The following is a 27,995-nucleotide window of genomic DNA, read 5'->3' as shown; positions in this document are numbered from 1 at the left end:
TTGACTGCTTAAACTTGCTCCCAAAATTTTAATAATGCAAAGACAGAGTGACACAATAAATAAAGCTAAATTCTGAGTAGAGGGATTAAGAAAAGTAAATCGAGTCTTTTGCTTGGGACAGGAGAAACGGAACACAAACTGAAAGGCTAACAGGGAAGAAAACAGATTTTACAAATTAACTTAAATTTTTTAAAACTGGATTGAGGTTGTCTAAACCACACAAAACCTATATAACAATAACGCCTTTAGAATTTATTTTACTTTATAAAATTGTCTCTTCCACTAGAGTATAAAGTTTCTGAAGTCTGGTTCTGCTTAATAAATATTGGCTAAATGCCCAAATGAATACAGTTTTTAAATATTTAATTATATTTTACACCTTGCTCAAAAAGGTAAAAAAATAAAATTTAGTTCTCTAAAGATGCCACTTTATACGTACTATTATTTTTTTAAAAGAATACTGTTGCGGAAAGGCTAATATTCTAAAATGTATAAAGTGCCACCTACCTCACCTTTGCAGAACAGGATTTACTATATGTTGTGCTTCTATTAATTAGATGCAGCAACTGTCAATGATACAATTGTGCCTATCATGAGTATATTAGTTGAATTTTGTTCAAATGAGCTCTAAGAAACAACAGTTGTTTTTCTTAAGAACTTCAATTTTAATTGTTAGAATAAGTTATTAAAAAGTGAGCTCACAAAAGTTCTGGAAAAATATGAGTATTTTTATAATCCTCAGTTTAAGGAAGACTTTTAATAGCATGATAATAATACATCTCAACTAAAAATTTTGTGCTTAAAAAAAGGTTTGCAAGCTTTAAGTGAGAACTTTCTTTACTTGTGTAAATAAATGCATTTTGCAAACCACTGACAAAGTTGAAAGACAATGTAAAACTGGAAAAAAATATGTGCACATATGACAGACAAATTAACAGATTCACAAAAGACAAATAATTCACAAAAGAAATTTTGAAATGGTAAAATAACACAACAAAAAATGTTCAAATAAAGTAACAAAAATATACTGAATAAAACAATAGTGAGGAATTACTTCTCATCTCTCAGACTTTAAAAGGTTTTTAAAAATTATAAAATCCATTGTTGGCAAGGGTGTGGGAAAACATACTCTCATACACCACTGATGGGAGTATAAATTGATACAACCTTTCTAGCAGACAATTCCCTTTGATAAAATAATTCCACCACTGCCAACTTATAATGATGAAATAATCAGATGTGCAAAGATATATGTGTAAGAATTAGAATTTCAACAATAAACTCCCAAAAGTTGTTAAATTCTTACACATCCATACCATAGAATACCATACAGTCATAAAAAACGGATACAAACTCTATGTACACTTGGAAATATGATCACAAAAATTTTCAAAAGAAAAACAGACACATAAAACAGTGAGAGTAAAGTCTGGAAGGATATATACAAAAATGTTACAATAGTCATCTTGAAGTAGGGTAGAAGTTTGGTATTCTTTTAAAACTTCTCTATATTTTCTGAATTTTTATGAACATGTATTAATTTAATAAAAATAATTTTAAAAGATTTTCAATTTAAAGAAAAGAATAAGCAAAATACAGGCAAGGCCTTGACCCTCAGTTACATTTGACTTTCATGAAAATTTATCTTGAAAGTTCCCGTAAAAATGAGAGTAAATTTCAGAAAAGTTGTCTAACCAGAATTCCACACTAACTTATTTAAATTGACCAAAACATTTCAAAGAATAAGTAAAACTTCAAACAAGTGAATAATTACCAGTAGGAAATACAAATGCCTAAGGATCAGATGGAGAAGAAGCAAATTCACCTGGGAGGCAGTACAGTGCAGTGGTTAAGGCCTTGATAAGAAACTGGGTCCAAATCCCAGCTGTGTATGCTGTAAAGAATCATTCAACTTCTCCATGCCTCACTTATAAGACCATCTAGAACACAGTAAGCTCTCAGTATTAACAGTTACTAGTCATTACTATCATTGTGAATGGGCTGGCCAATGTACAAAACAACTCAAAAGGCAGAGAGGCTCTACTAGGTCAAGTTCATTAACAGGGTTTTTTTTTTTTTTTCTGGTCTATTTAAATAGTTCATTTCTTAGAGAGTTATATTAAGGTCTTTCACTATGACTAGAGGACATGGTTATAATGTCTTTAGAGTTCTATCAGTTTTTGCTCTATGTATTTCAAAGTTGTGGGGAAAAGGTACCATGGCTATTAAATCTTCTTGGTGAAAACTTCATATTATTAAGAAATATATCACTGGGCTTCCCTGGTGGCACAGTGGTTGAGAGTCCACCTGCCGATGCAGGGGACACGGGTTCATGCCCCAGTCCGGGAAGATCCCACATGCCGTGGAGCGGCTGGGCACGTGAGCCATGGCTGCTGAGCCTACGCGTCCGGAGCCTGTGCTCCGCAACGGGAGAGGCCACAACAGTGAGAGGCCTGCATAATGCAAAAAAAAAAAAAAAGAAATATATCCCTATCTATCCATTTGATATTTTCACCTTAATCTTACCATGTCCAAGATTCCTTTTTGTTAACATTTGCCTAATAAGTCTTTTCCATTCCTTTACTTTCAACATTCCTGCACCAATTTGAGATGTTCCTTATAATCAATATAAGGCTGGGCTTTATGTCTTTTAAATATGATCTGAGAGTCAATCTCTCAATTATTAAGCTTAATCCATCCACATTTAATGTAATTACTGATCTGTTTTGAGTTTATTCCTGTCATGTTATTATTTCTTAATATTTCTGAAAACACTGAATGGAGATATTACAGTTCCACTTTTTAAAAAATTCCATCATTAAGGCTTATTATTCATTTCTATTGAAAATGGAAAATACTTATGCTTTATTAACAATTTCTGAACTTATATTATATAACTGCTATTCTCAAGCTAAGAATCAACTTTTTATAAAAATTTATTTTTATTGGAGTATAGTTGCTTTACAATGTTGTGTTAGTTTCTACTGTAGAGAAGCAGCAGCTTTTTAATCAGTATTTAGGCAAATCCATTGCTGGTTTGCAAACAGACTAATATCCAATATGGGCCTGTTAAATGGCATCTTACTATACTTTTTTTTTTTAAGTAAACTAAGTAATTTTAGTTTTTTTAAAACAGGCATTTAGAACTGAAAATTTGATTTCATATATTTTGTTCTCTAACTTTTTCTGCCACACTCATACAGACAAACACACAAGATGATCATGTAATGAATAATTTCCCTTAGTTAAGTGACATGGCATGCAGCATTTCAAAAATTAGGGTGATGATATTAACAGTCTAAAAAGAAAAGTATGTTTCGTGTGTGCATACCTCCCACCACCTTCTTTACAGTTGGGACAGGTGCAAGCTACCCTTCGAAGTCTTTTTCCTTCTTGATGTTGTTGGTCCCCTTCTTCATCTACCACCTGTACTCTTAAATGTGTTAGATCATTGGTATTCAATGTAGAATCACCACTGAGCTGCCACTCTTCAGGATCAGGTTCTTCTTCCTTGATCCTAATATCTAAAGAAGAAAACAAATACAGATGAGAAGCAGCCCACTGGCCCAAAATGATAGCATGAGATCTGAGCCTCTCTAAGGTAAAATGAATAAATACTATGTAAAAGTAAAAAATCATCTGTTTGTGGAGCATAATCATTGCTCCTTGTTGTGGATTATTCTTTTAAAACAATCTATTTTATTCTAAATATCAGAGATTAAGCCAAAAAGAGAATAAAGCCACCATGAGAGCTTGCTTTTAAAAATTCATTAAGAAAGCCAATTTCTTTTGAGCAAGCTGAGTCATAAAACAATCTGAAACTTCAGTTGTAATTGTTCAAATAGTCAATATATCAATGGTCAACTCAGAATAGAACAAATTCTAATGCCTGTTAAACCTCTTTTTTACAGCGTGTATCAATTACGCATATTTGTAGATACTATGGGAATGCAAAATGTAGGTCCTATGGGAATGAAATTATGCCTATCAGTAGGTACAATGAAATTATTACTCATAAACTTAAGTTTTAAAGTCAATCCTTACTAAAAATCTATAATGGCCACAACCACAATATCATTGTGGAAGGAGGTGCATAAGTATGAGAGAGTTTCTATTTTCAATGAGTTTTATTATAAAGCAGACTGGGAAACAAAATGAGCATGCAATGGTGAGGAAGAGTGGATATGGCAGGAAGTTACATTGTTCTGTCAGCATAGCCAAACATCTTTCTTTGTATCGATAATGATATAACATCATTTCCTTATGTGAAACTAAGAGGTTTTTTCAACTCAGAAAACTAATTAAAAGAAAAAAAAAGAAAACAATACATGAGTGCTAGCTTTGGCAGCACATATACTAAAATTGGAAGGATAGAGAAAAAATTAGCATGGCCCCTGTGCAAGGATGACACACAAATTCATGAAGCATTCCATACTTTTACAATTTGTATGGCAACACAAAAGACCCCGAGGAGCCAAAACAATCTTGAGAAAGAAAAATGGAGCTGGAGGAATCAGGCTCCCTGACTTCAGACTATACTACAAAGGTACAGTAATCAAGACAGTATGGTACTGGCACAAAAACAGAAATATAGATCAACGGAACAAGATAGAAAGCCCAGAGATAAACCCACACACCTATGGTCAATTCATCTATGACAAAGAAGGCAAGAATATACAATGGAGAAAAGACAGTCTCTTCAATAAGTGGCACTGGGAAAACTGGACAGCTACTTGTAAAAGAATGAAATTAGAACACTCCCTAACACCATACACAAAAATAAACTCAAAATGGATTAAAGACCTAAATATAAGACCAGACACTATAAAACTCTTAGAGGAAAACATAGGAAAAACAATCTTTAACATAAATCACAGCAAGATCTTCTTTGGCTCACCTCCTAGAGTACTGAAAATAAAAACAGAAATAAACAAATGGGACCTAATGAAACTTAAAAGCTTTTGCACAGCAAAGAAAACCATAAACGAGATGAAAAGACACCCCTCAGAATGGGAGAAAATGTTTTGCAAATGAAGCAACCGACAAGGGATTAGTCTCCATAATATACAAACAGCTCATGCACTCAGCATCAAAAAAACAAACAACCCAATCAAAAAATGGGCAGAGGGCTTCCCTGGTGGCGCAGTGGTTAAGAGTCTGCCTGCCGATGCAGGGGACGCGGGTTCGTGCCCCGGTCTGGGGGGATCCCGCATGCCGCGGGGCGGCTGGGCCCGTGAGCCATGGCCGCTGGGCCTGCGCGTCCAGAGCCTGCGCTCCGCAGCGGGAGAGGCCACAGCAGTGAGAGGCCCACGTAACGCAAAAAAAAAGGGCAGAAAACCTAAATAGACACTTCTCCAAAGAAGACATACAGGTGGCCAAGAGGCACAAGAAAAGATGCTCAACATTACTAATTATTAGAGAAATGCAGATCAAAACTGGTCAGAATGGCCATCATCAAAAACTCTACAAACAATAAATACTGGACAGGGTGTGGAGAAAAGGGAACTCTCTTGCACTGTTTGGTGGGAATGTAAACTGATACAGCACTATGGAGAACAGTATGGAGGTTCCTTAAAAACTAAAAATAGAACTACCATATGACCTAGCAATCCCACTACTGGGCATATACCCAGAGAAAACCATAATTCAAAAAGACACATGCACCCCAATGTTCACTGCAGCACTATTTACAATAGTCAGGACATGGAAGCAACCTAAATGCCCATCGACAGACAAATGGATAAAGAAGATGCAGCACATATATACAATGGAATATTACTCAGCCATAAAAAGGAACAAAATTGGATCATTTGTAGAGGTGTGGATGGACCTAGAGTCTGTCATACAGAATGAAGTAAGTCAGAAAGAGAAAAACAAATACTGTATATTAACACATATATGTGGAATCTAGAAAAATGGTACAGATGAACCTATTTGCAGGTCAGGAATAGAGATGCAGACATAGAGAACAAACGTGTGGACATGGTGGGTGAGTGGTAAGGGAGGGTGGGATGAACTGGGAGATCGGGACTGACATATACATACACATTATCATGTGTAAAACAGACAGCTAATGGGAAACGCTGTATAGCGCAGGGAGCTCAGCTCGGTGCTCTGTGGTGACCTAGATGGGCGTGATTGGGGGCGGGGGAGGGAGGTCCAAGAGGGAGGGGATATATATATATACATATAGCTGATTCACTTCATTGTACAGCAGAAACTAACACAACATTGTAAAGCAACTATTCCCCAATAAAAAAAAAATTAAAATGAAAACAAAAACCCCCACAATACATGATTTAGAACAAACACTGAATATAATCATCTTTGATAAAACATAAATTCCTACACATTTTAATTTTGATTTATGTAAACTAAAAATCTTAATGGACATTTATTTTAGATTTACACCAGTCACTAATAATTGGAGCCAAAATAGCCTAAAGAAATCAAATGTGCCCTAATAGCTCCTGAATTTATACTAATGAAAACTAGAATGTGCAACCAAGAAAAATGCCTCTAACAGTTTAAAATTAATTTATTTTATCAGAAAAACTACAACTAAGAATCAAGGGGGGAAATGGGAAGAGAGGGCACTCTGGCCTGGGCAACAGGGTAGATGGTGGTGCCATTCACTGCAATAGGAAACACTGGAGAAGGTTCAGGTGGAGGTAAAGAAGGACAGTTAATTCAAGGTTGCTGGTCACAGAGTCTGAACAGCTTGTGAGACAAAACAGTAAAAAAGCTGGATCTACACAGATGGAGTGCATCCAAAGTAGTAGGTTAGATCATTCAAGGACTATAAGTAGAATGAGAAGAGAAAGCAGCCTATGAGGAATGCAGACATTTAAGGAACAGGCAGAAGAGGATGAACCTGTGCAGGAAAGGCGTACCCAGAAAAATGTGCTACATTAAAGAAAGGAAAAGTGGTCAACATCAAATACTGCAGAAAATTCAAGAAGGAAACTAAGAAAATGGGCAAGAAGTGAAAAAGTGTTTAATAACAAGTACAGATATGTCTGGCTTGAGAGGGAGACAGAAACATGACACTACAGGCTAAAGGGGACCAAAAAAGAGAGTCTGGGGGAAGAAGTGTTTTGTTCTATGTTTGAAGACAGGGAAGACTTGAACATGTGTAAATGTTCATGAGAAAGATCCACTATAGAGGGAGAGACTGAAAACACAAGAATAAAGTCCCTAAGAAGTCAGGAGGAGATGATGAGCCATAGCACTTACAGGCTTAACTGCTGGAGCACAGCCACCTCCTCTATTACATGAGGGAAGAAAAGATATAGGCACATTCATTCAATAAGTGATTAGCTACTATGTGCCATGAACTGTGCTAGACCCCAGAGGCAGAGAGAATTTGATGCCTAGAAATTAAGGGGAAATGGTTTCTATTTCCTCAGTGAAAGTATGAAGAATTAGATATGTATAAAATTCATCCAAACACACAACATAAATGAGTACTGACCTCTGTTCCTTTATAATCAGGTGTCCACCTGCATCATTATGACAAGACATTTAAATATATGCACAAATACCGCATAGTATTAGCTTTTTTACAAGTTAAATAAAAGACAGCATATGGATAGCACATATCCAGAGTTGGATAAATTTTAAGTCCATAAAACGAGGAATTTTGTCAGATGTTTTTAAAGCTACTCATCTTACATTATTTGTGACAAGACAACAAGGAAAAAGGACGACAGAATAATATTAAGAGCAGATAAAGGAGCCTAGAGAGAGAGAAGATTTAAAGAAATCGTAGAGAACAAATAAAGCAACTGATGAGAGAGGGCAAGAATGAAATACAACCTGACTGAGGGGATAACGATATTACAGGTCATTCCTACTCCTATTGTTAATTCTCTTAACTGGAACCTACAAAATATCTTTAAAGAGTGTGTCATGGCCATGGATACTTATAACTTAGTTCTCTTTCCTATTGAATTCCAATAAAACAAAGGCACATAGAACATAACATGTCCAAACTGAACACATCTTGTCCACTCACCAAACCTTCTCCTGCTTCCCCCTTTATTGATAATTGCAAGCCACCTAATGGCTCAAACCATCAATTTCAGGTGAGTCCTGTCAGTCCATTCCCAGCCTCTCATGTCTCGCTTCTGCCAATCCAACTTCTACAGAGCTTCCAGAATCTTCTTCCTAAATACAAAATCTAATGGCATCACTTTCCTGATTCATTACCTGCACTAATTCTCTATTTTCTACAGTATTAAGTACTAACTTGTTAATTTGGTACTCAAGAACCTTCTCAATCTGGCCGCAACTGCTCTTCCAACTTCAGTATTAAAATACTGAAATTCTCATCACTGTCAGAACCCATGTCCTTTCTCAATGTCACACCCGTAAGTATATGCCTCTCTTGCCTGGACTGTTCTCTAGCTCTTTTCCTTTTTCATGTAACCAACATCTACTTATCCTTCAATATTAGTTCAAATGTCATCTCCCTTATACATGCTTATGGTAGAATTAGTTCTACTTACTGGCTCATACATCCCTTTAGATAATAAATGCTTCACTCAAAAGTGCTCAGAAAATACAATCTGACTAAATGAACAAACCCTTCCTTAAGGAGGAACTTCCAGTCTAGGTAATAATCTACCTGGAAAACTCTGCCCTCTACTTCTCTATGCTCCTTCTATCTGCAAATAATACATATAGAGAAGATTTAAAAATTTAATTTTATCTCAAATGGATACTTAATTTTCTAGCATTACTTACTGAAAACAAAAAAGAGTCAGTTCATATGGACAGGACCACAAAGTGCTCATTAAAGACAATAAATTATTTGCCCAAGAAGTGTTATACCCAATTTTTAATCATTTTTCTTGCTCATACACATCTGGGGTATTTTAGAATCTTAATCATAAATTTCACCCATCTAGTAAATCTTAAATAATTCCTCTTTGCCAACCTGCATTATCAACTTAATACAGACACCTTTAAAAACAGGTCTTCAGGGCTTCCCTGGTGGCGCAGTGGTTGAGAGTCCGCTGCCGATGCAGGGGACACAGGTTCGTGCCCGTTCCGGGAAGATCCCACATGCCGCGGAGCGGCTGGGCCCATGAGCCATGGCTGCTGAGCCTGCACGTCCAGAGCCTGTGCTCCGCAACGGGAGAGGCCACAGCAGGGAGAGGCCCGCGTACCGCAAAAAAAACCAAAAAAACAAAAAAATAGGTCTTCAGTACTAGGCAGTCAAGTTTGTATCTTCCTCTATATCTTAGTGTAGATAATAGCAAAATATTTTTTACCATGCTGCATTAGTGTCCTGCATGGTACCTAGTTATCCTCAGAAATCTACTGTTTATAAAGCTCAGGAGAAGGGGAAGTGATACCCATCAAAATGGCCCACAGAAGTATGAAAAGGTACTCAATATTATTAGCTATCAGGAAAATTAAAATTAAAATCATAGTGAAATATCCTACACATCCACCAAGATGGCTAAAACTTTTTAACAGGTCACCTGTTAGCAAAGTAATAGAGCAACTGAAACTCTCCCACACTGCTGGTGGGTGTGTAAATCAGTATAACAACTTTGGAAATCTTTTGACCGTATATTTTAAAGATGAACCTATGTATACCCTATAACGGAAGCAATTTCACTCCAACGGAAAGGCATATACACATGACACCAAAAGTACAGAAATTCATCCTAAACTGGAAGTAACTCATATATCCACTAGTGTTGGAATAGAAAAATCATAATATATTCATTCATACAGTGTAATATGTTAAAACAATGAAAATTAACAACTTACATGCAACAGGAACACCACAGACATAATTTTAAACAAAAGAAGGCACATACACACTCTCTCTTACATATAATACCTCTATCTATAGAGAGACAGATATACCATTTAAATAAAGCTCAAAGCAACAGGAAACACTACTATACAGTGACTGCCTACCTTTACGAGGCGTAATGACTGGGTACAGGGAGATTGAGGAACTGCTGGCAATATCTTATTTCTTGATCCAGGTGGTAATTTTTCCTATGTGTTTGTTTTATAAAAAATCATCGTTACACACCTATGATTTGTACATTTTTCTGAGTGTATACTATACTTTGAAAGATCATTCTAAATAAAAAAATTTAAAGTAATCTATAGGAGATGACTTAGGGAATTTGTTAAAGACAGTCAATCAATGTTTGTTGTGGTTTCATCTCTAGTTCCTGTATAACCAACTAGCCCCTTCTCCCACCACTGGAATTAAAAACAAAAACATAAATAAACAAACAAAACCTTAAGATGACTGGGCTCCCAGCAAAGTATTGCACTGGATCTGAACCCAGGCATTTGAATTTCGGAGCCTGCACTATTAAGCACTAGTCCATATGAAATTAATAAACCCCTCGTTAAGATAACGCAGTAGCAAGACCAAGAAATTAATCACATTTTATTTCTCATTTGAATTTCCAGTGTCTTAAACGCATGATAATACACTTCCATATTCAGTAAGTAATTATTAAGAATCTACTGGATATCAGACACTGTGCTATGGGACAAAGAATTAAAGGGAAAAAAGAGAAAAAGAAAAAAAATGTCTAAGGGATTTTATTGTAAAAGAATAAAGTCATAATCAAAAGAAAAAAAAAGATGACTGTGCTCCAAAAATTCAGTCAATTTGAAGTTTAGGACATAATGTTATTCTCTACAAATATGTGAGTGATTACAATATGCCAGTCACTGTTCTAGGTTCTAAGGATAAAAGTGAACAACAGTTAAGCTCATGTCTTTATCAAGTTTCCTTTTTAGTGGGAAAAGACAGAACAAATAATCGAGTAAATATGGCTGACCCTTGAACAATGCAGAGTTAGGAGTGCCATTGTGTAACTTATAGTTCTCCTTCCGTATACATCTGCCTATTCAACCAACTGCAGATCGTGTAATACTGTTGTATTTTCTATTGAAAAAACTCTGCGTGTAAATGGATTTGAGCAGTTCAAACCCATGTTCAAGGGTCAACTGTACACAGCATTTTGTGTGGTGGTGAACTGTTATGGGAATAAAGTGAGGTAAGGATAGACAAAGTGAAAGGAGAGAAGTACTTGCTGTTTTAAATAAGTGGCCAGAAAAGGTTTTGCTAATACGGTGACATTTGACCCTGAAGGAGGCAAAGGAGCAAGAAGGTGGGGGAAAGTATTCCAGGTAGAAGGAAGAGCAAGGTGGATGTATGCTTGGTGTGTTCAGAGAAATGCAAGGAGGCCTGTGTGGCTAGAAAGAAATGAATGTGAAAGAAGAGTAGTAACAAGATAGCAGAGATAAAAATGTAAAGGTGGGATAAGATTATATATGATGTTATACATTGTGTACTACCTTGTAGGCCACTAAAAGTTTCCATTTTAGGGCTTCCCTGGTGGCACAGTGGTTGAGAGTCCACCTGCCGATGCAGGGGACGTGGGTTTGTGCCCCAGTCTGGGAGGATCCCACATGCTGCGGAGCAGCTGGGCCCGTGAGCCATGGCCACTGGGCCTGCGCGTCCGGAGCCTGTGCTCTGCAGCGGGAGAGGCCACAGCAGTGAGAGGCCCGCGTACCGCAAAAAAAAAATAAAAGTTTACATTTTATTCAGTGAGTGAAGCCACTGAGAGTAGAGGGGTGATACAGTGGCGTAAAACTAGTTGTTAATGAGTAAGTGGTAAGGAATGGTCAGAATCAGGAAATACTTTGTAGGTAGAGTCAAAGACATTTGCTAACAGGGTTTTATGTGAGGTGTGAGAACAAGGAGTTACATATAACTCCAAGGTTTTAGTCCTGAGCAACTAAAAAGATGGAGTTGCCATTAACTGAAACAGAGTAGAGTTGGGGTAGAAAAAATTACGGGAGAGGGGTGCCATTCAGGGGTCCATTTTTGGATATGAAAGTTTTGAAGTACCTATGAAATACCCAAATGATCATGTTGATTAGGCGGCTGACGGATCTGGAGTTCAAACAGAAGTATGGCCCACAGATATAAATTTGGGCATCATCAACATTTACAGTTGGTTACTGAGAGTCACCTGGAATGTAGTATATATATATATTTATAGGAAGAAACCCTAGGCACTTCAAAGCTGACAAGCAGTGATTAACAAAAAAAAAAAGAAAGAAAGAAAAAAAGCCAGTGAGACAGGAGGAAGCTGGTATCCAAAAGCCAAGTGAAGAAATCATTTCAAGAAGAAAATAATCAGGGGCTTCCCTGGTAGCGCAGTGGTGGAGAGTCCGCCTGCCGATGCAGGGGACACAGGTTCGTGCCCCGGTCCAGGAGGATCCCACATGCCGCGGAGCGGCTAGGCCCGTGAGCCATGGCCGCTGAGCCTGCGCGTCCGGAGCCTGTGCTCCGCAACGGGAGAGGCCACAACAGTGAGCGGCCCATGTACCACAAAAAAAAAAAGAAAAGAAGAAAATAATCAAAGATGTCAAATGCTTGTCAGTCAAGTAAAATGAGGATTGAGAAATGACTTTTGGATGTAACAATGTGGTAATATCTTGACAAGAGCTGTTCCAATAGAGAAGTGGGAATACAACCCTGCCCAGAGTACATTCAAGAAAATGGAAGGAAATGAACTAGAAACAAGTATATACAAGTCTTTCCAAGAGTTCTGCAGGGAAAGTAAGCATTATAAAAAGGGCACTGAAGGTCCTAAACTAGCCCACAAGGGTAGATTTAACACATAACACTACCTGAAATAGTGTAAACTCACCTTTATTTTCAGTAGCACTACCTATATAATATACACTAGTAATATAAAAATGAACATGCTTATTTAAACTTGACTTTTGGTACTTAAGGAATAACAAGTTTTAAACGCAAGAAAAAAATGTAAGCAATGGAAACAAATTCTCAAGGACATTTGAGTATACATTTAAGAACTTTATAAACTAACAGCACTGGTTTTTGATTATATCTATTCTCTACCTCAAAATGCTTAAATGTCCACTTCACCTGGCCTGGTATATGACTGACAGTATCTTTGTGCCATAGTTATAGTTGTTTTCAAGGCCTACCCCAATAAAACAAGTTTGTGAAAGGGATATATAAATGAAAAAAAATTTTTTTCCAATTTCCTGCACACCTCGGTAAGAGCTAAAGGAAAAGAGAGAGAAACAGAGACTTTAAATGATGAAAAAATACACACACACACACAACACAGTATGGTTACAAAGATAAGACTAATTTTCTTGTATAGCCAATGGACAAACACAAAATAACAGAAAGGTATTATTTTAACATGTCATTAATACACTTTAAGTAGAGGAATACCAAAAAAGTAGAGACTGGCGTACGGAAGTGTGGTGGTGAGGGTGTAGATGGATCCAACTTCCCACAGACACCACTATATAGCACTGATGACTTCAAAGAGTTTGGCTGTTTTTGTGGATTAGGAAGAGGATGAAGCCAGTGGTCTCCAAATCTTCTTGATTGCTCGACACTATTAGTAAAGTTGTGAACATGCACCCCGTAAATGTGTTTATTAAGTATATACAAGTAATACTATTCTAACTGATTATTAAACAGTATAAAACACAAATAGTTATATAAGATAAACAAATGTATTGTTAACTGCGATAGCTCAATATTAGATAATGTCACAACAATATTTAGGTAAGATTCAGTGTTATCAATAGCAGATGGAAACTCTACCATTTTCAATGATACTTGCATTTCTTTTCTATTTAATCCATGGTTTCTTTACATGAATATTAAAGCCACTTGTCCACTCTGAAGGACATTCAGTTAAAACCAAAAAATACAATTCCATTTAATCCAAGCATATCCAAGTACATATAAACAGCAATATGCAGCAGCATGCTAAAAGCAACAAAAAGTGGGTAAGTGAGCAGGCTTATCATATGTAACACAAACACAAATGACATGGAATTAGTGAAGGCACCAATGGCAATCTGTATAATCAATATTAGTTAAGCATTAATAACAAGAGTATGTTTAGATTTCTATTAAAAATATTACAAGAAAATGTTAAATGCCTCCTCCTGAGACTATTTGCTACTTATTTGTCAATAGAGCTAATTGAATATTTAAGATAAATTATTTACTGGTTTATCAAGTCTGAAACATGCATATTTAAATAATACCAGATAAATATGAATTACAGTACTATTGATAAAATGAGACATTCTCCTTTATCAATAGCGTATCATTAGGATTTTGTTCTTATCAAAGGCTTTCATGTTCTCTGCCTTCAATTTTTAAAGTACTGATGAAATTACTTCATTTGATTCTGAAAGTTTATTTTCCTTACATTTTTCTTTAATCAGTTTCACCTGCTATAAAAATCACCTAAAGAGAATTACAGGATAATCCTACAAGATCTCGTATATTGTTTAATTACATTTTCACGTTCATAACTATTTAGATTCCTATGGACATTTCAGAGCTACCAAGTCTTTTTTTCTAGTTTTTCTTTCAATGGGATAGTTCTAAACTATAGACATGGATTCCTAAAAATATAAGTTCACTAATCTGATCAAAAGAGGTTAACACTTTAGGGGAAGGTTTTAAAACCAAATTTTCTTTAACAAATATAAACTTTATATATATAAAATCTCTGCTTTAACATGAAGCAATCTCTTTCCCATAAACCCTATCTCCTTAGATTTGGATCATTACTCTTCTATGACTGCTCCCTTCCCCCTCCCCCACTTAAATTTAATCTTTTATTTCATCTCTACTAATCTTTTTCAAATCCAACCCCCTTCTATTTTTTTTTTACAGCAGTTTCCCAAATTATTTTCAAATCTTTTCTACCCAACTGGAGATTATACATTAATAGGAGTATTCTTCCTAGTAAATCTAAACAATACAAGCTTTTGTAAGATACACACACATAGATATAAACATAACTGGAAATGACTGATTTTCTAATATGCCTTACAGAAGACCTCATTTTACAGACATACCACAAATATATGAGAGAGACTATGACCTGCAATTAATACACTGTGAACAGTGAAATACTAACTTCACTTTAATCTGAAGTACTAAATAAGTTACTGTTAAAGGAAGTGTTCAATACCATATGCTAACGCATATATATGGACTTTTTAAAAGCTGTACTCGTGAACCTAGTGGCAAGGCAGGAATAAAGACGTAGAGGTAGAGAACGGACTTGAGGGCACGGTGGCGAGGGGAGGAAGCTGGGATGAAGTGAGAGAGTAGCACTGACATATATACACTACCAAATGTAAAATGGATGGCTAGTGGGAAGATGCTTCACAGCACAAGGAGATCAACTTGATGCTTTGTGACAACCTAGAGGGATGGGATAGGGAGGCTTAAGAGGGAGGGGATATGGGGATATATGTATACATATAGCTGATTCACTTTGTTGTACAGCAGCAACTAACACAGCATTGTAAAGCATTTATACTCCAATAAAGGTGTGGAAAAAAAAAAGGAACAGTGTTCTACTCTATGATGACGATAACATATAAGATTTACTACTTGTTGGACACTATTACAAGCACTTAACATACACTGACTTACTTCGTACTCCCAACTACCCTAAGGTTTTAGTCATACTTTTCTCCCAACTTTCTAGATGAGAAAACAAAGAGGTTAAGTTATTTGCCTGAAGTCACACAGCTAAAAAGTGGTGGAGCCAGGACATAAGACAAAGAATTATGCAAAACCGTATTATAAACACTGCTAAAAATCAGTTCCCGCGCTTTTAAAAATGTCCGTACCTAGCACCGCCCCTCCATCCAAATACTGGCAACCCTACGGTGGTCACTATAATAATTTGGGGAAAACTGGGATGGGAAACATTACCTGTGTGTAACTTTGCAAAGTCTGAGACCTCTGAGGTAGAGCACAATGTAGAGTAGAGCACAATGGAGGGCAGATGTCAAGGGCCCGACAACATCTTATTCAAAGAATCCATGTCCTTAGACAACAGATTTGTGATTGCCGAGAGGGAGGGGGTACAGGGGAGGGATGGATTGGGAGTCTGGGGTTAGCAGATGCATTATATACAGAATGGATAAACAACAAGGTCCTACTGTATAGCACAGGAATGGTATTCAATATCCTGTAATACACCATAATGGAAAATAATTTTTAAAAGAATGTGTATATATATATATAACTGAATCACTTTGCTGTACAGCAGAAATTAACACAACACTGTGAATCAACTATACTTCAATAAAAAAACCAGGGGGCTTCCCTGGTGGCGCAGTGGTTGAGAGTCCACCTGCCGATGCAGGAGACACGGGTTTGTGCACCTGTCCAGGAAGATCCCACGTGCCGCGGAGCGGCTGGGCCCGTGAGCCATGGCCACTGGGCCTGCGCGTCCAGAGCCTGTGCTCCGCAGTGGGAGAGGCCGCAGCAGTAAGAGGCCCGCGTACCGCCAAAAAAATAAAAATCAGTTCCCTCCCAGGGCTAGTTCCCAGGAATAGCAGTCTAGCCTCCTTACATATGAATATGTAGTTTTAATTGTAGTTTGTTCAAACCAGTGCGACTTAAAAAATCTGGGGACGATAAAGAAAATGTATAGACATACAATGAAATATTGTGCAGCCTTAAAAAGGAAATCTTGTCATGTGCTACAACATGGATGAACCTTGAGAACATTACACTAAGTGAAATAAGCCAATCACAAAAGGACAAATGCTCTATGAGTCTACTAATATGAAGTATCAAAAGTAGACAAAATCATAGAAACAGAATGTAGAATGGTGGTTGCCAAGGGCTAGGAAGAGGAAAGAAGGGGAATGGATACAGATTTTCAGTTTTTCATTATGTAAAGTTCTACAGCCTGTTGCACAGCAGTGTGAATATATTTAACACTACTGAACTATACACTTAAAATGGTAAATTTAATGTTATGTTTTTTACTATAATTTTTAAAAATCTGGGAAAATCTCCCGTTACTTCCCACTCTCAGAGATGACTTATGTTAGGAATCTTACAGATGAAATCTTCAGTGTCACAGATAAGAAGTTCAAATTAACTATGAAGGATACACATCAATATAAGATATTACTGCAAACGGTACTCTTTGCTAAGATTCATCCCTTCCTCCATTAGCTGCAGAGACTAGTTTTCCTCTCTAATTTCAGATTTATAAAGACTACTTTAAAACTATTCCGAAGTTTTTTAAAAAGTAAAAGCTGTTTTCCTCCAACACTCCCCCAGGTTAAAATAATACCAAAAAGATAGTTCTCAAAAAGTCCTGATTGCCCTCTAAGAAACAATAAGAAAGTGATTTGTTACCAGCAGCTCTCACAACTCTCACTATTCAAATCCTAACAGTACCAAACATTCATACTAAGAGTAGATTCAATTTTTAGAGACAAGATGATAACCAGAAGTCACATGTTATGAATACTAGTATTTAAACTGGAAGATATAATTTTGCTCTTCATTCAAAACAAACCGTGACCACAATATAAATTGGATCTCTACAGTAGTTTACCTCCCTAGCACCTAATCATCATTGGAATAAGCAGAACACCTCCTCAGCCTAAGCAATTCAGGACCAATTTTTTTTTAAGTCTTCTTAGGAAGGCCAAGAGGGGAAATATACAAAAACGTAGTAAGTTATACATGATTTTGTTTTTTAACCTCACCTCTCACAATCCTATTCTCAGTTTTTATATCATCCATCCGGTAGATAAACATATCTTCTCCCATGTTCACAAAGCTATGTTTATGTTACTCACCAAGGGTGCAAAATATAGCTCTACATTAATTCTACTACTAATCCATTCTAATTTCATGTTGCAAGAAAATTCTCTTCCAAACTGGTTTGCAGTCAGGAATTCCCTGGAGGGTCAGTAGTTAGGACTCGGCGCTTTCACTGTCAGGGGCCCAAGTTCAATCCCTGGTTGGGGAACTAAGATCCTGCAAGCCTCGCAGCACAGTCAAAAAAAAAATTGGTTTGCAGTCATCTGTTAAAACACTATTTTAAAAAATAGCTATGGAAGAACAGATAGTTGTTTGAATACTATGTATTATCATAATTGGTTGAAATACAATGGCAATAGCATATAGTATACTATATGCTCATCTCAAATTTATATAACCTGGGTTTCTTTTGTAAGTTTTAATTATTAAAAACTCTTTAAAAGGACTTTCCTGGTGGCACAGTGGTTGAGAATCAACCTGCTAATGCAGGGACACGGGTTCGAGCCCTGGTCCGGGAAGATCCCACATGCCCCGGAGCAACTAAGCCCGTGCGCCACAACTACTGAGCCTGCGCTCTAGAGCCTGCGAGCCACAACTACTGAAGCCCGTGTGCCTAGAGCCCATGCTCCACAACAAGAGAAGACCCCACTCACCGCAACTAGAGAAAGCCCATGCACAGCAAGGAAGACCCAACGCAGCCAAAAACAAACAAACAAAACTCTTTAAAAAATTAAACGTTGGAAAAGAGTATGGAGAACTGCGTCTTGTCTCTCAACTCAGGCGCCAGTTGCTGAAGGGGACCGGGCGAGCAGTGCTGCCGCCACCGCTTCCTGATTGGCTGCGGGTGGCTCCCTCTTCATTCTAATTGGCAGCTGGTGAGCTGGATGATGCTGAGCAAGGGCCTGAAGCAAAAGCGAGAGGAGGAGGAGGAGGGGAAAGAAGCCCTGGCAGTCGACACCTGGTGGCTGGATCCTGGCCACCCAGCAGTGGCATACGCACCCCCAGCCGTGGCCTCCCGTTCCCTCTTTGACCTTTCGGTGCTCAAGCTCCACCACAGCCTGAGGCAGAGTGAACCGGACCTGCAGCACCTGGTGCTGGTAGTGAACACACTGCAGCGAATTCAGGCGTGCATGGCACCCACAGCTGCCCTGCCACCTATGCCCAGCCTGCCTACAGCCCCAGGCATAGCTGACAACCTGCTGGCCAGCTCTGATGCCTCCCTCTCAGCCTCCATGGCCAGCCTTCTGGAGGACCTCAGCCATATTGAGGGCCTGAGCCAGGCTCCCCAGCCCCTGGTAGATGAGGGGCCACCAGGCCACCCCACTGGGGGAGCCGCACCCATCTTGGGTGCCTTGGACCTGCTCGGCCCAGCCACTGGATGTCTGCTGGTCGATGGGCTTGAGGGCCTGTTTGAGGACACTGACACAATGTATGACAGTGAACTTTGGGCACCAGCCTCTGAGGGCCACAAATCCAGCCCTGAGAATTGGCCAGGCAAGGAAGAAGCTCCAGAGCTGGATGAGGCCAAACTGGACTACCTCATGGACGTGCTGGTGGGCACACAGGCACTGGAGCGGCCACCAGGGCCAGGGTGCTGACTCCCCCAGAGCTGGGATGTTGATCTGGTGTCCAAACTGAGCCTGGTGGCTGGACCAACTCTCCTTTGAAAGACACAGCTGGCTTCCCTAGAGAGGGGCTTTGGAGAGAAAGAATCCAGTCCTGGGCAACTTCACCTCCGTCCTCTGGTCTCTGGCTGATGGGGGTAGACTGGAATTGGCCCGTGTGATGAAATGACAGGGCCTGGTGGCTGGAATGTGACTGGACCAGGCCCAGTGCTGAATCCCTGGAGGCACAGCTTGGTATACTCTCCCTGATGTGGGAAAAGACCCCAACCAGTTTTTTTGAAATTAAAGCCAGTCGTGGGAAGTCTCAAAAAAAAAAAAAAAAGAAAAGAGTATGATCTACTACTTCAATGTTTAATTATTTGTATATCACTTTAAAAATACATAGAAAACGTCTAAAATTTTAAACCTTCAGGGCATGAGTTGTTTAGGATGGTAGTTTACCAGATAACTACAGGTTACCATATTTTGAATGGACATCTCTCCAGAATTCATTATATATTTACCTACCTTCTTTAGTGGGAAGCTCAGTCTAATGACTCAAATTCATTAGTAAAAATAATTTATGGTAGTAAACAAGCCCTAGAACATTGTACTAAAAACATATACAGAATTCTGGCTTTTTATTTCTTGTATCTACTTGTGGGTTTTTTGGGGGTTTTTTTTTTGCCTTCTTCCCAACTCTTCCATCCTCCATCTCTCAGGCTACACATCCATTGTCCATTCTAATGTTTATCTTCCAAGCCAGTTTTAAACTTGGAAATCAGCCAGGATTGTTAAAACTGTGTATAAATATTGGATAAATTAGGTCTACAGAAAGAATCTAAAGCTTTTCCTAAGAAACCCAAACTGAAAACAATGAAGATGGGGACTTACCTGGTGGCACAGTGGTTAAGAATCTGCCTGCCAATGCAGGGGACATGGGTTTGACCCCTGGTCCGGAAAGATCCCACATGCCACAGAGCAACTAAGCCTGTGCGCCATAACTACTGAGCCGGCGCTCTAGAGCCCGCGAGCCACACCTACTGAAGCCCATGCACCTAGAGCCTGTGCTCTGCAACAAGAGAAGCCACCACAATGAGAAACCCGCACACCGCAATGAAGAGTAGCCCCCACTCACTGCAACTAGAGAAAGCCTGTGCAGCAACAAAGACCCAACACAACCCAAACAAACAAATATATTTTTTTTTATGTTAAAAAAAAAAAATGAAGATGGCCACAGTGGCTATACCTGCTCCAGCAAAGGGATTTTCAAACTATAGTTTCTTAAAAGACACTACAGGTGTCAGCAGAAAAGATGACTATGTATAAAGTCTCAGATCCTCATATAAATCAGAGCAACCCCATAAGATCAGTGTTATACACTGGAGTTCTACCTAAGGCTTCATTTGAGGTTAGGTTCTGCTCTAGCACTGAACTAAAACTGATGTTGCTGCCACTGACACTAGGGTTAAAAAAAGATAATGGTTTAGGGTTTTTCCCCTACTCACCTCATTTAAAAAAATATTCCCTTTAAACAAAACAGTCCCTTGATTTCCTCAATCCTGTGTTTAAAATGCATATTACTTTTTCTAAGGATTATTCACTACACTTTCTATAGATTCAACAATCTTAATTTGAGCTTTTACCACCAGAAAGAGGAAACAATGCTTTAAATCATCCAGTAAACCATAATGATGCTACGTATAGCTTTGAACAATTATTTCTAGTTAAAATGTTACAGGTTTCATTGTTCTCTAATTTTTCCTGTGTCTTCTACAATCTCTCTGCCATATTACCTCTACATAAGAGAGAGCACTTAGTCCATGTGTGGGCTTGGCTATTATAAGGAATATAAGCCAAAAAGCTGTATTTTGGCAGTTTCAGAATTTGTACATTTTCTTCTGCCCTCAAATTTCAATGTATTCAATTCAAACATTTATTGAGCACCTACTGTGACTAAAATTATAACCTAACACATCAATCGGAACTAGTGAGGTGGTGGTACAGTAACAAACAATCCCCAAATCTCAGTGGCTTGACATAACAAAAGTTTATTTCTCATTAATTTTACATGTCCAACTCTGGTTGGCAGGAGAGATCTGCTTATCACAGTCCCTCCACTTGACACATGCTTCCAAGATTGTCTTGCCAAGGAAGGTAAAAGGTAATGTGGTAAATCACATCCTGCTCTTAAACTTTCATTCACATTTTATTGGCCACAGTAAGTCAGAGAGCCATGCCTGATTTCAATAATGGCATGAAAGGGCAATCCTATCATGTGCTTAGAAGAGAAGTGGTCTATTTATGAAGAAGCATGATTCCCAAGTCCCTGTGCTGATCAAATATTCAATTTACTTTTCCTCCCACATTTGGATACACCTGTCCCCTTTCATGCAGAAGATAACCCAAAAATCCCACCTAGTTATAGCACCAAGCTCAAAGCTCTCAGGTCCAGACGTGGCCCTTGTTCACAAAGACCTGTTTACTAAATCAAGTTACCTACCTCCCTTCACAGACACAATATACAATGATAGAAAAAGCTAAGTATAACCATAAAAAACACTCCTGTTCAAAAGAGGAGGAACAGGAGATAAAATAGTTCATAGCAATTCACATACCCCGCTGAACAGATAGTGTAAGTGCTCTCAGTTCTGGGGGAGAGAATTCTCTGACTGATCACTGGGAGGAATTTCTCAGTCTAGTATTCTCTGAGCCTTTTGGCTCTACCTTCCAGGAGATTTTTTTTCTTGCCTGCTATCCTCCTCCACCACAAGTGAAGTGAACACAGGGAGTGTACATCCTTAGCTAAGAGGAATTTTCAGCCTGCTGGTAGAAGGTTAGGGGGTGGTGACCAACTCATGCAATCACACTTTCTTCACACTTTCCATGCTGGTTTCTTGGGCTGTACAACTCCCTGAAAAACTTAGACACTTCTTATCTGTTCTAGCCATTGCCAAGTGCCAATGTCTAGAACCATAGCTTTTTTTCTAGATATGTCTTTTAGACTTTCTACATTTCTTTGCTTTCTTGCCCCAAGAGACTGTGTGCTATCTATTTCTCTCTATTTAATTGTGGGTGCCCTGGAACTACCTGGCTTTAGTAGGGAATCCATACCTTTAAAAAAAAGTCTCTTTTCCCTAACCCAACAGAAAGGCACCACCCCCTTAAGTAGACCTTTACTCTGAATCACCTTAATCCATTCAGACTTTTTAACAATGAGTGATGGTCATAACGCTGATTGCCAGAAAAGTTTTAATTATCTGCTCAAAAGGCTTCTTAGTTTCATCTCTTACTGACTGACAGTGAGAAACAATTGCTTCTTCCAATCCTACAATTCCCCAAATTTCTGGCCTCTCTTTATTGCTCTTCATTCCCACTTGCAAACTAGCCAATCATGTTCTAGCTCATTTTTTTTTCTTCCATCTTGTCAAATGGAGCCAACAACAGCTAAAATACAATTTGTTTTCCAGCCTCGTCCCTAAAGCTATAAATGCATTAGGTACATTACTGGCCTTCCAAGTTATTGCAGGCAAGTTTTACCAAATGCTTCTCTGCATCGCATCTTCCCAGCCTCTAATATCAGTTTCCTTGCTACCTGACCCCTGACCAATGCAACATTTGAGGGGTTCTGTTAGAGTACCCTACTGCTTGTACCAACTTTGATTTTAGTCAGGATAGGTTACATAAATGCTGCCCAATAGAAATATAATTCAAGTCACATATGCAATTGTAAAGTTTCTAGTAGCCACATTTAAAGGGTAAAAAGAAACAGTGAAATTAATATATTTCATTTAACCCAATATACCCAAAATAATTACATTTCAACCTGCAAGCAATGTAGAAATTATTGAGTTATTTTACATTTTGTTCATACCAAATCTTTAAAATCCAGTTTATATTTTTATACTTAATCACATCTCAATTCAGTCTAGCCACATTTCAAGTGCTTATTAACAGCATCATGGAGCGAGTGGCCACCATATTAGACCATGCAGGGCAAAATAAAATTGCAGTAGCTAACAGCCCCTGAAATCTCAGTGGCTTAAAACGAAGGCTTATTTTTTATTCATGTCCACCGTAGCCAAGAATGTTCTGTATGCTTTCCTCACTTACAGATCCAGCCTGGTAGAACAGTCAGTAGAGCATACATAGTTCACTGGCCAAAGCAAGCTACACAGCTGCATCCAACTTGGTTGTGCCCGGAAAGAAATCCGGAAATACAGGTAGATAGCTCTAATGATCATCACACCCAATTTTTAAACTGCAATTAAAAACTTCCAAATTATGTCTTCAAAGAACTATATCTTTTAAATTTTCCTTTTTTCCCAATAGACACCTACTTCAAAAAGCAAATAAAGCAATGACGTAGTAAGCTACTACTAGATAGTTAGAACTCTAGGACAAATGCATTTTCTTTGCTATGAAACGTAACTTTTTCAATAAAGTTTCTGAAGAGTCAGTAAAAGCAATTGAAAAAGTGTGACTAGATCTCAAATACTATTCCTTTTACTTCATTTTGGCAAACAAGTACTTCAAATCCTCTTTAACTTTTCTTATCAAGCCTTTCCAAGGGACTACTGCCACTGAAACAAGGCTGAAGAAAAATTAAATGGCAAAGGAAAAGCCACATTTATTCCTCAAAAGTGGACAAAAGAGAGGAAAATAACATTAATCAAAACTAAAGATACTTCTACTACTTTTTTCTAAAAGATTTCCTTATCTCCTTTAGAAGTTAACATTCCGCCATTTAACACTGTAACATAAAAACCAATTGCCTGGGCTTCGCTGGTGGCGCAGTGGTTGAGAGTCCACCTGCCGATGCAGGGGGACACGGGTTCATGCCCCGGTCCGGGAAGATCCCACATGCTGCGGAGCGGCTGGGCCCGTGAGCCACGGCCGCTGAGCCTGCGCGTACAGAGCGTGTGCTCCGCAACGGGAGAGGCCACAACAGTGAGAGGCCCGCGTACCGCCAAAAAAAAAAAACCAATTGCCTATTTATTCATCCCAAATAAAGGTATTACTTCAAAGCCTAAAGTTCTACTTTCACAGGTCTAAGGCTGAAACCCCTTTCTTCTAAAAAATAAACTCTTACACTCTATTCCACCTTCACTTAAGCATCCAAAGAAAGAATTTTACCCTATTAGAGGACCCAAGATACTGGCTGGATTACATGAAGTTTTAGGTATTAAACGGTATCTCAGTGAGGTATAAGTGGTAGGCAATAAAAGAGCATCATGACTTTCCTGACGGCACAGTGGTTAAGAATCCACCTGCCAATGCAGCGGACACGGGTTCGAGCCCTGGGCCGGGAAGATCCCACATGCCATGGAGCAACTAAGCCCATGTGCCACAACTACTGAGCCTGCACTCTAGAGCCCACGGGCCACAACTACTGAAGCCCGTGCCTAGAGCCCATGCTCCGCAACAAGAGTAGCCCCTGCTCGCCACAACCAGAGAAAGCCTGCTCACAGCAACGAAGACCCAACGCAGCCAAAATTAATTAAAAAAAAGCATCACAAGGAGGGACTAATGTAAATAAAACAGCAAATTTTGCTTAGGGAATACATGTGTGCTGGTATATATGGGGATTGGTTTCATATAACCATTAATACCGCCCTATAAAATCCTTGTTTTGAAGCCGGGTATTCTACCTTAATTATGAATCAGGGTAAAATAAACTCTTAAATAAAGAATAAGTGATAATATCTCGAACTAATAAGCAATCAATGTAGACGACTTTCTGAGAGAAAATAATAAGACAAAGACAAACCCCAAACAAACAAACAAAACCAAAACTATACTGAATCCAAACTAAACTTTCTGATGCCAGACATCGAAGAGAAATACCTGTTTTTCTGCTACACAAAGAAATCTACTACCCACTAAAACTTTATAATCCTAAAAGAATATCTTAGAAATGGTACCAAATATACACATTTTCATGCATTTTTATTAATGCTAACAGAGTACCTAATTAATTTATAGTTCCCATCCCCAAAAATCTCCCCCAAATCTTTTTTATAACTTTCTCATTCAGTTTACCTACTTATAACTTTCTCATTCAGTTTACCTACTTATGACTTCATGTTATCACCTCTCTTCTACAGAATTCCAGTCCTCTGTCTTGAGCTCAGTCCTCTATCTCTACCACCAATAGTCATTGCAACCTAGCACCACAAATTCAATCCATTAAAACTGGTATCCCTTTACTTCCCCCAGATCAGTTTCCCTTCCGAACTCTGCCCATGGTATGATCTTTTTAAAATAATGGACTCATCTTTTTTGTTTGTTTGTGGTATGCGGGCCTCTCACTGTTGTGGCCTCTCCTGTTGCGGAGCACAGGCTCCGGACGCGCAGGCTCAGTGGCCATGGCTCACGGGCCCAGCCGCTCCGCGGCATGTGGGATCCTCCCGGACCGGGGCACGAACCCGTGTCCCCTGCATCAGCAGGTGGACTCTCAACCACTGCGCCACCAGGGAAGCCCTAAAGGACTCATCTTTTATTCCAGATAGCTTATCACTAAATCCTGTAGATTTATCTTTTGAAATGTCGAGCATTTTTACTTCCTTACTTTATCCCTGTATAATTGAAATAGCTTCCTATCATCTACAGTGCCAATTTCTTCCCATTCCAATATATTCTTAAAGTACAAAGAGTTGACTTATTCATGTTATTCATTTGTTCAAAAACCTTCAAGGACCTACGTTAAAAATATTAAAATCCTCACCAATAGTACTTAGCGCTGTCTACTCTTACCCAAACATGTCCTAACAGTCTCTGGTCCCCAGACAACATCAAAGCCTTCTATTTATGCTGTTACTGCATTTCCCAAAGCGTTTCTCACAATTAACCCAATGAAATACTTATCTCCAGAGATGTATAGTCTAAGAAAGAAAAAGGATGCTGCTTCCTTTCCTTAAACAGTCAGGTTTATTTTCCACAGGATTTCTCAGACTTTAATAAGCTAATGAGAATTTTTCATAACCTATTTAATAATACCCATTAATATCTTACAAGCCATTTTTTGGGAAATGCTGGGCTATTAAACTGTCTTCTGGATAGACTGTCTCTATTCTCACTTATACGGCTTTTTGCCTTGTTAGAACATACCTTCCCCTCATCTTTCTACCTATACAAATCTATATTCCTCTACTGAAGTTCTCTCTTTTCCATAAAATCTTCCCTGACAGCTGGAACCCTCTTTGATCTAAGACTTCTCTGAACTTTAATTCTTCTAAATTTCCTCATATGCAGACAAGACTAAATCTAAATTCCTTTTGCTTCTCTTGTTTTTTTCCCCCCACAGATTTATAGATTGCTTTCTGAAACATAATTCTCAATGCCAAGAGTCTTTAAAAAGCTACACATTTAACACAATTACACAACTGGAAGCAGTATAAAATAAACAAGTACCAGGAATCTCACACAACTGAACCAAGTTAATCATTTCAGAAGCAAGCAGGTAAAATTTACATTATATGTTACCACACAAACCTATGTTTATCCTGTACCTATTACTGACATTTCATTCATTCACTCTCAAAAAATGCAGAGATCAAAAGATGAATAAGTAATAATTGCTGATTTCCAAAAGAAGACAAACATGTTAACTGTAATACAGAAACATGCTATTAAAAATAAAGGAGGCAGGAGTCAGGAAAGGCTATGGGATGAGGTAGTATCTGAGCTAAGCCTTGGAAGATGTCCACTCAAAGGTTACTCCTCTACTCCTCCCTGTTCCCAACTGTGGTTCAATGTTAGTGTACCATTTACCACATTACATCAGAATCTTCTACCTGACTGCCTAACCCAATGGTTCTCAAAGAAAAGGGGGGAAATTTGGCCCTCCAGTGGACATTTGGCAATGTCTAAAGCCCTTTTTTTATTGTCATGAATGAAGGATTAAGGGGTGCGACTGGCATCTAGTGAGGGATGCTGCTAAACATCCTACAATGGAAAGGACAGTCCCCATAACAAAGAATTATCAGGTCGAAAATATCAGTAACGTGGAGACTGAGAATACCCAGTCTAATCTTTAGATTATCAACAATTCTGGTGCAAGAAGTATCTTATTCACCTTTGTATGCCCAGCACTGGACACAGCAGGAACTCTATACACAGTGGTAAGTAAACCTCAATTTAAAGGCAATGGAATACAATTTTACATGTCAATTATACCTCAATACAAATGAAATAAAAAATAAAGCAATGGAAGAGCCAGTGAAGATTTTAAAGAAGGCAACAACATGACCTGTGTTCACTGATGTAAAGGATATACTGGAACAACTTCCAGTATCTTCCAAAATTAAAGATGTATATAATCTCTAGATATATATCTATTCTTCAGATACACATATTTTCCATAAGTGAAAAAAAATATGTGTATAAGGATATTCACTGCAGTATAATCTGAAGATAGAAAATAAATACCCACCAATAAGGATCTTACTAAATGACAAGATACTTGTTCAATAGAACACTGTTACTGTCACTGCTAAGAATGAGATAGCTCTCTACTTGTAATATTAAGAGATCCAACATAAAAATTTTTTATGCAGAAGAATGGTACAATTTCAGGGAATGGTAGAGAATACATAGGTATGGTAGTGTTTGTAAATGTATCCTTCCACCAGAGATATTCCATACAGTTAAAAAAAAAAAACCAAAAAACTGGTAACAATGGCTATCTCTAGGGAGAGAAACTGGGGGGTTAAGATAAGGAGGGAAAG

At 38.3% G+C, this 27,995-nt stretch overlaps 2 protein-coding genes and 1 non-coding gene across 3 annotated transcripts in view; 2 read left to right on the top strand and 1 right to left on the bottom strand.

The window, feature by feature from the left end:
- The window catches only part of SP3 (Sp3 transcription factor), a 64,025-nt gene that overhangs the window by 6,584 nt on the left and 29,446 nt on the right, over window positions 1–27,995 (bottom strand). The window contains exon 5 of the mRNA XM_060016571.2: window positions 3,332–3,524. Coding sequence (XP_059872554.1) covers window positions 3,332–3,524 — 193 coding nt within the window. The remainder of the gene's footprint in view (window positions 1–3,331; window positions 3,525–27,995) is intronic.
- Window positions 4,333–4,439, top strand: LOC132428843 (U6 spliceosomal RNA). The gene has a single exon (XR_009520233.1). It is a non-coding gene; the product is annotated as a U6 spliceosomal RNA (small nuclear RNA).
- On the top strand, window positions 16,795–19,519 carry LOC132428552 (SERTA domain-containing protein 1-like). Its single transcript, XM_060016572.1, has one exon. The coding sequence runs from the start codon at window positions 18,547–18,549 to the stop codon at window positions 19,258–19,260; it is 714 nt and encodes a 237-aa protein (XP_059872555.1). The 5' UTR covers window positions 16,795–18,546; the 3' UTR covers window positions 19,261–19,519.

Source organism: Delphinus delphis, chromosome 7 (genome assembly GCF_949987515.2).
Source record: "Delphinus delphis chromosome 7, mDelDel1.2, whole genome shotgun sequence".
NCBI lineage: Eukaryota > Metazoa > Chordata > Mammalia > Artiodactyla > Delphinidae > Delphinus > Delphinus delphis.
Note: the sequence above shows the minus strand (reverse complement) of the source record. Positions and strands in the feature narration are given on the sequence as shown.

Excerpts from the sequence above, each read along its gene's own strand:
- LOC132428552 (XM_060016572.1), top strand. The coding sequence starts at position 18,547 with ATGATGCTGAGCAAGGGCCTGAAGCAAAAGCGAGAGGAGGAGGAGGAG.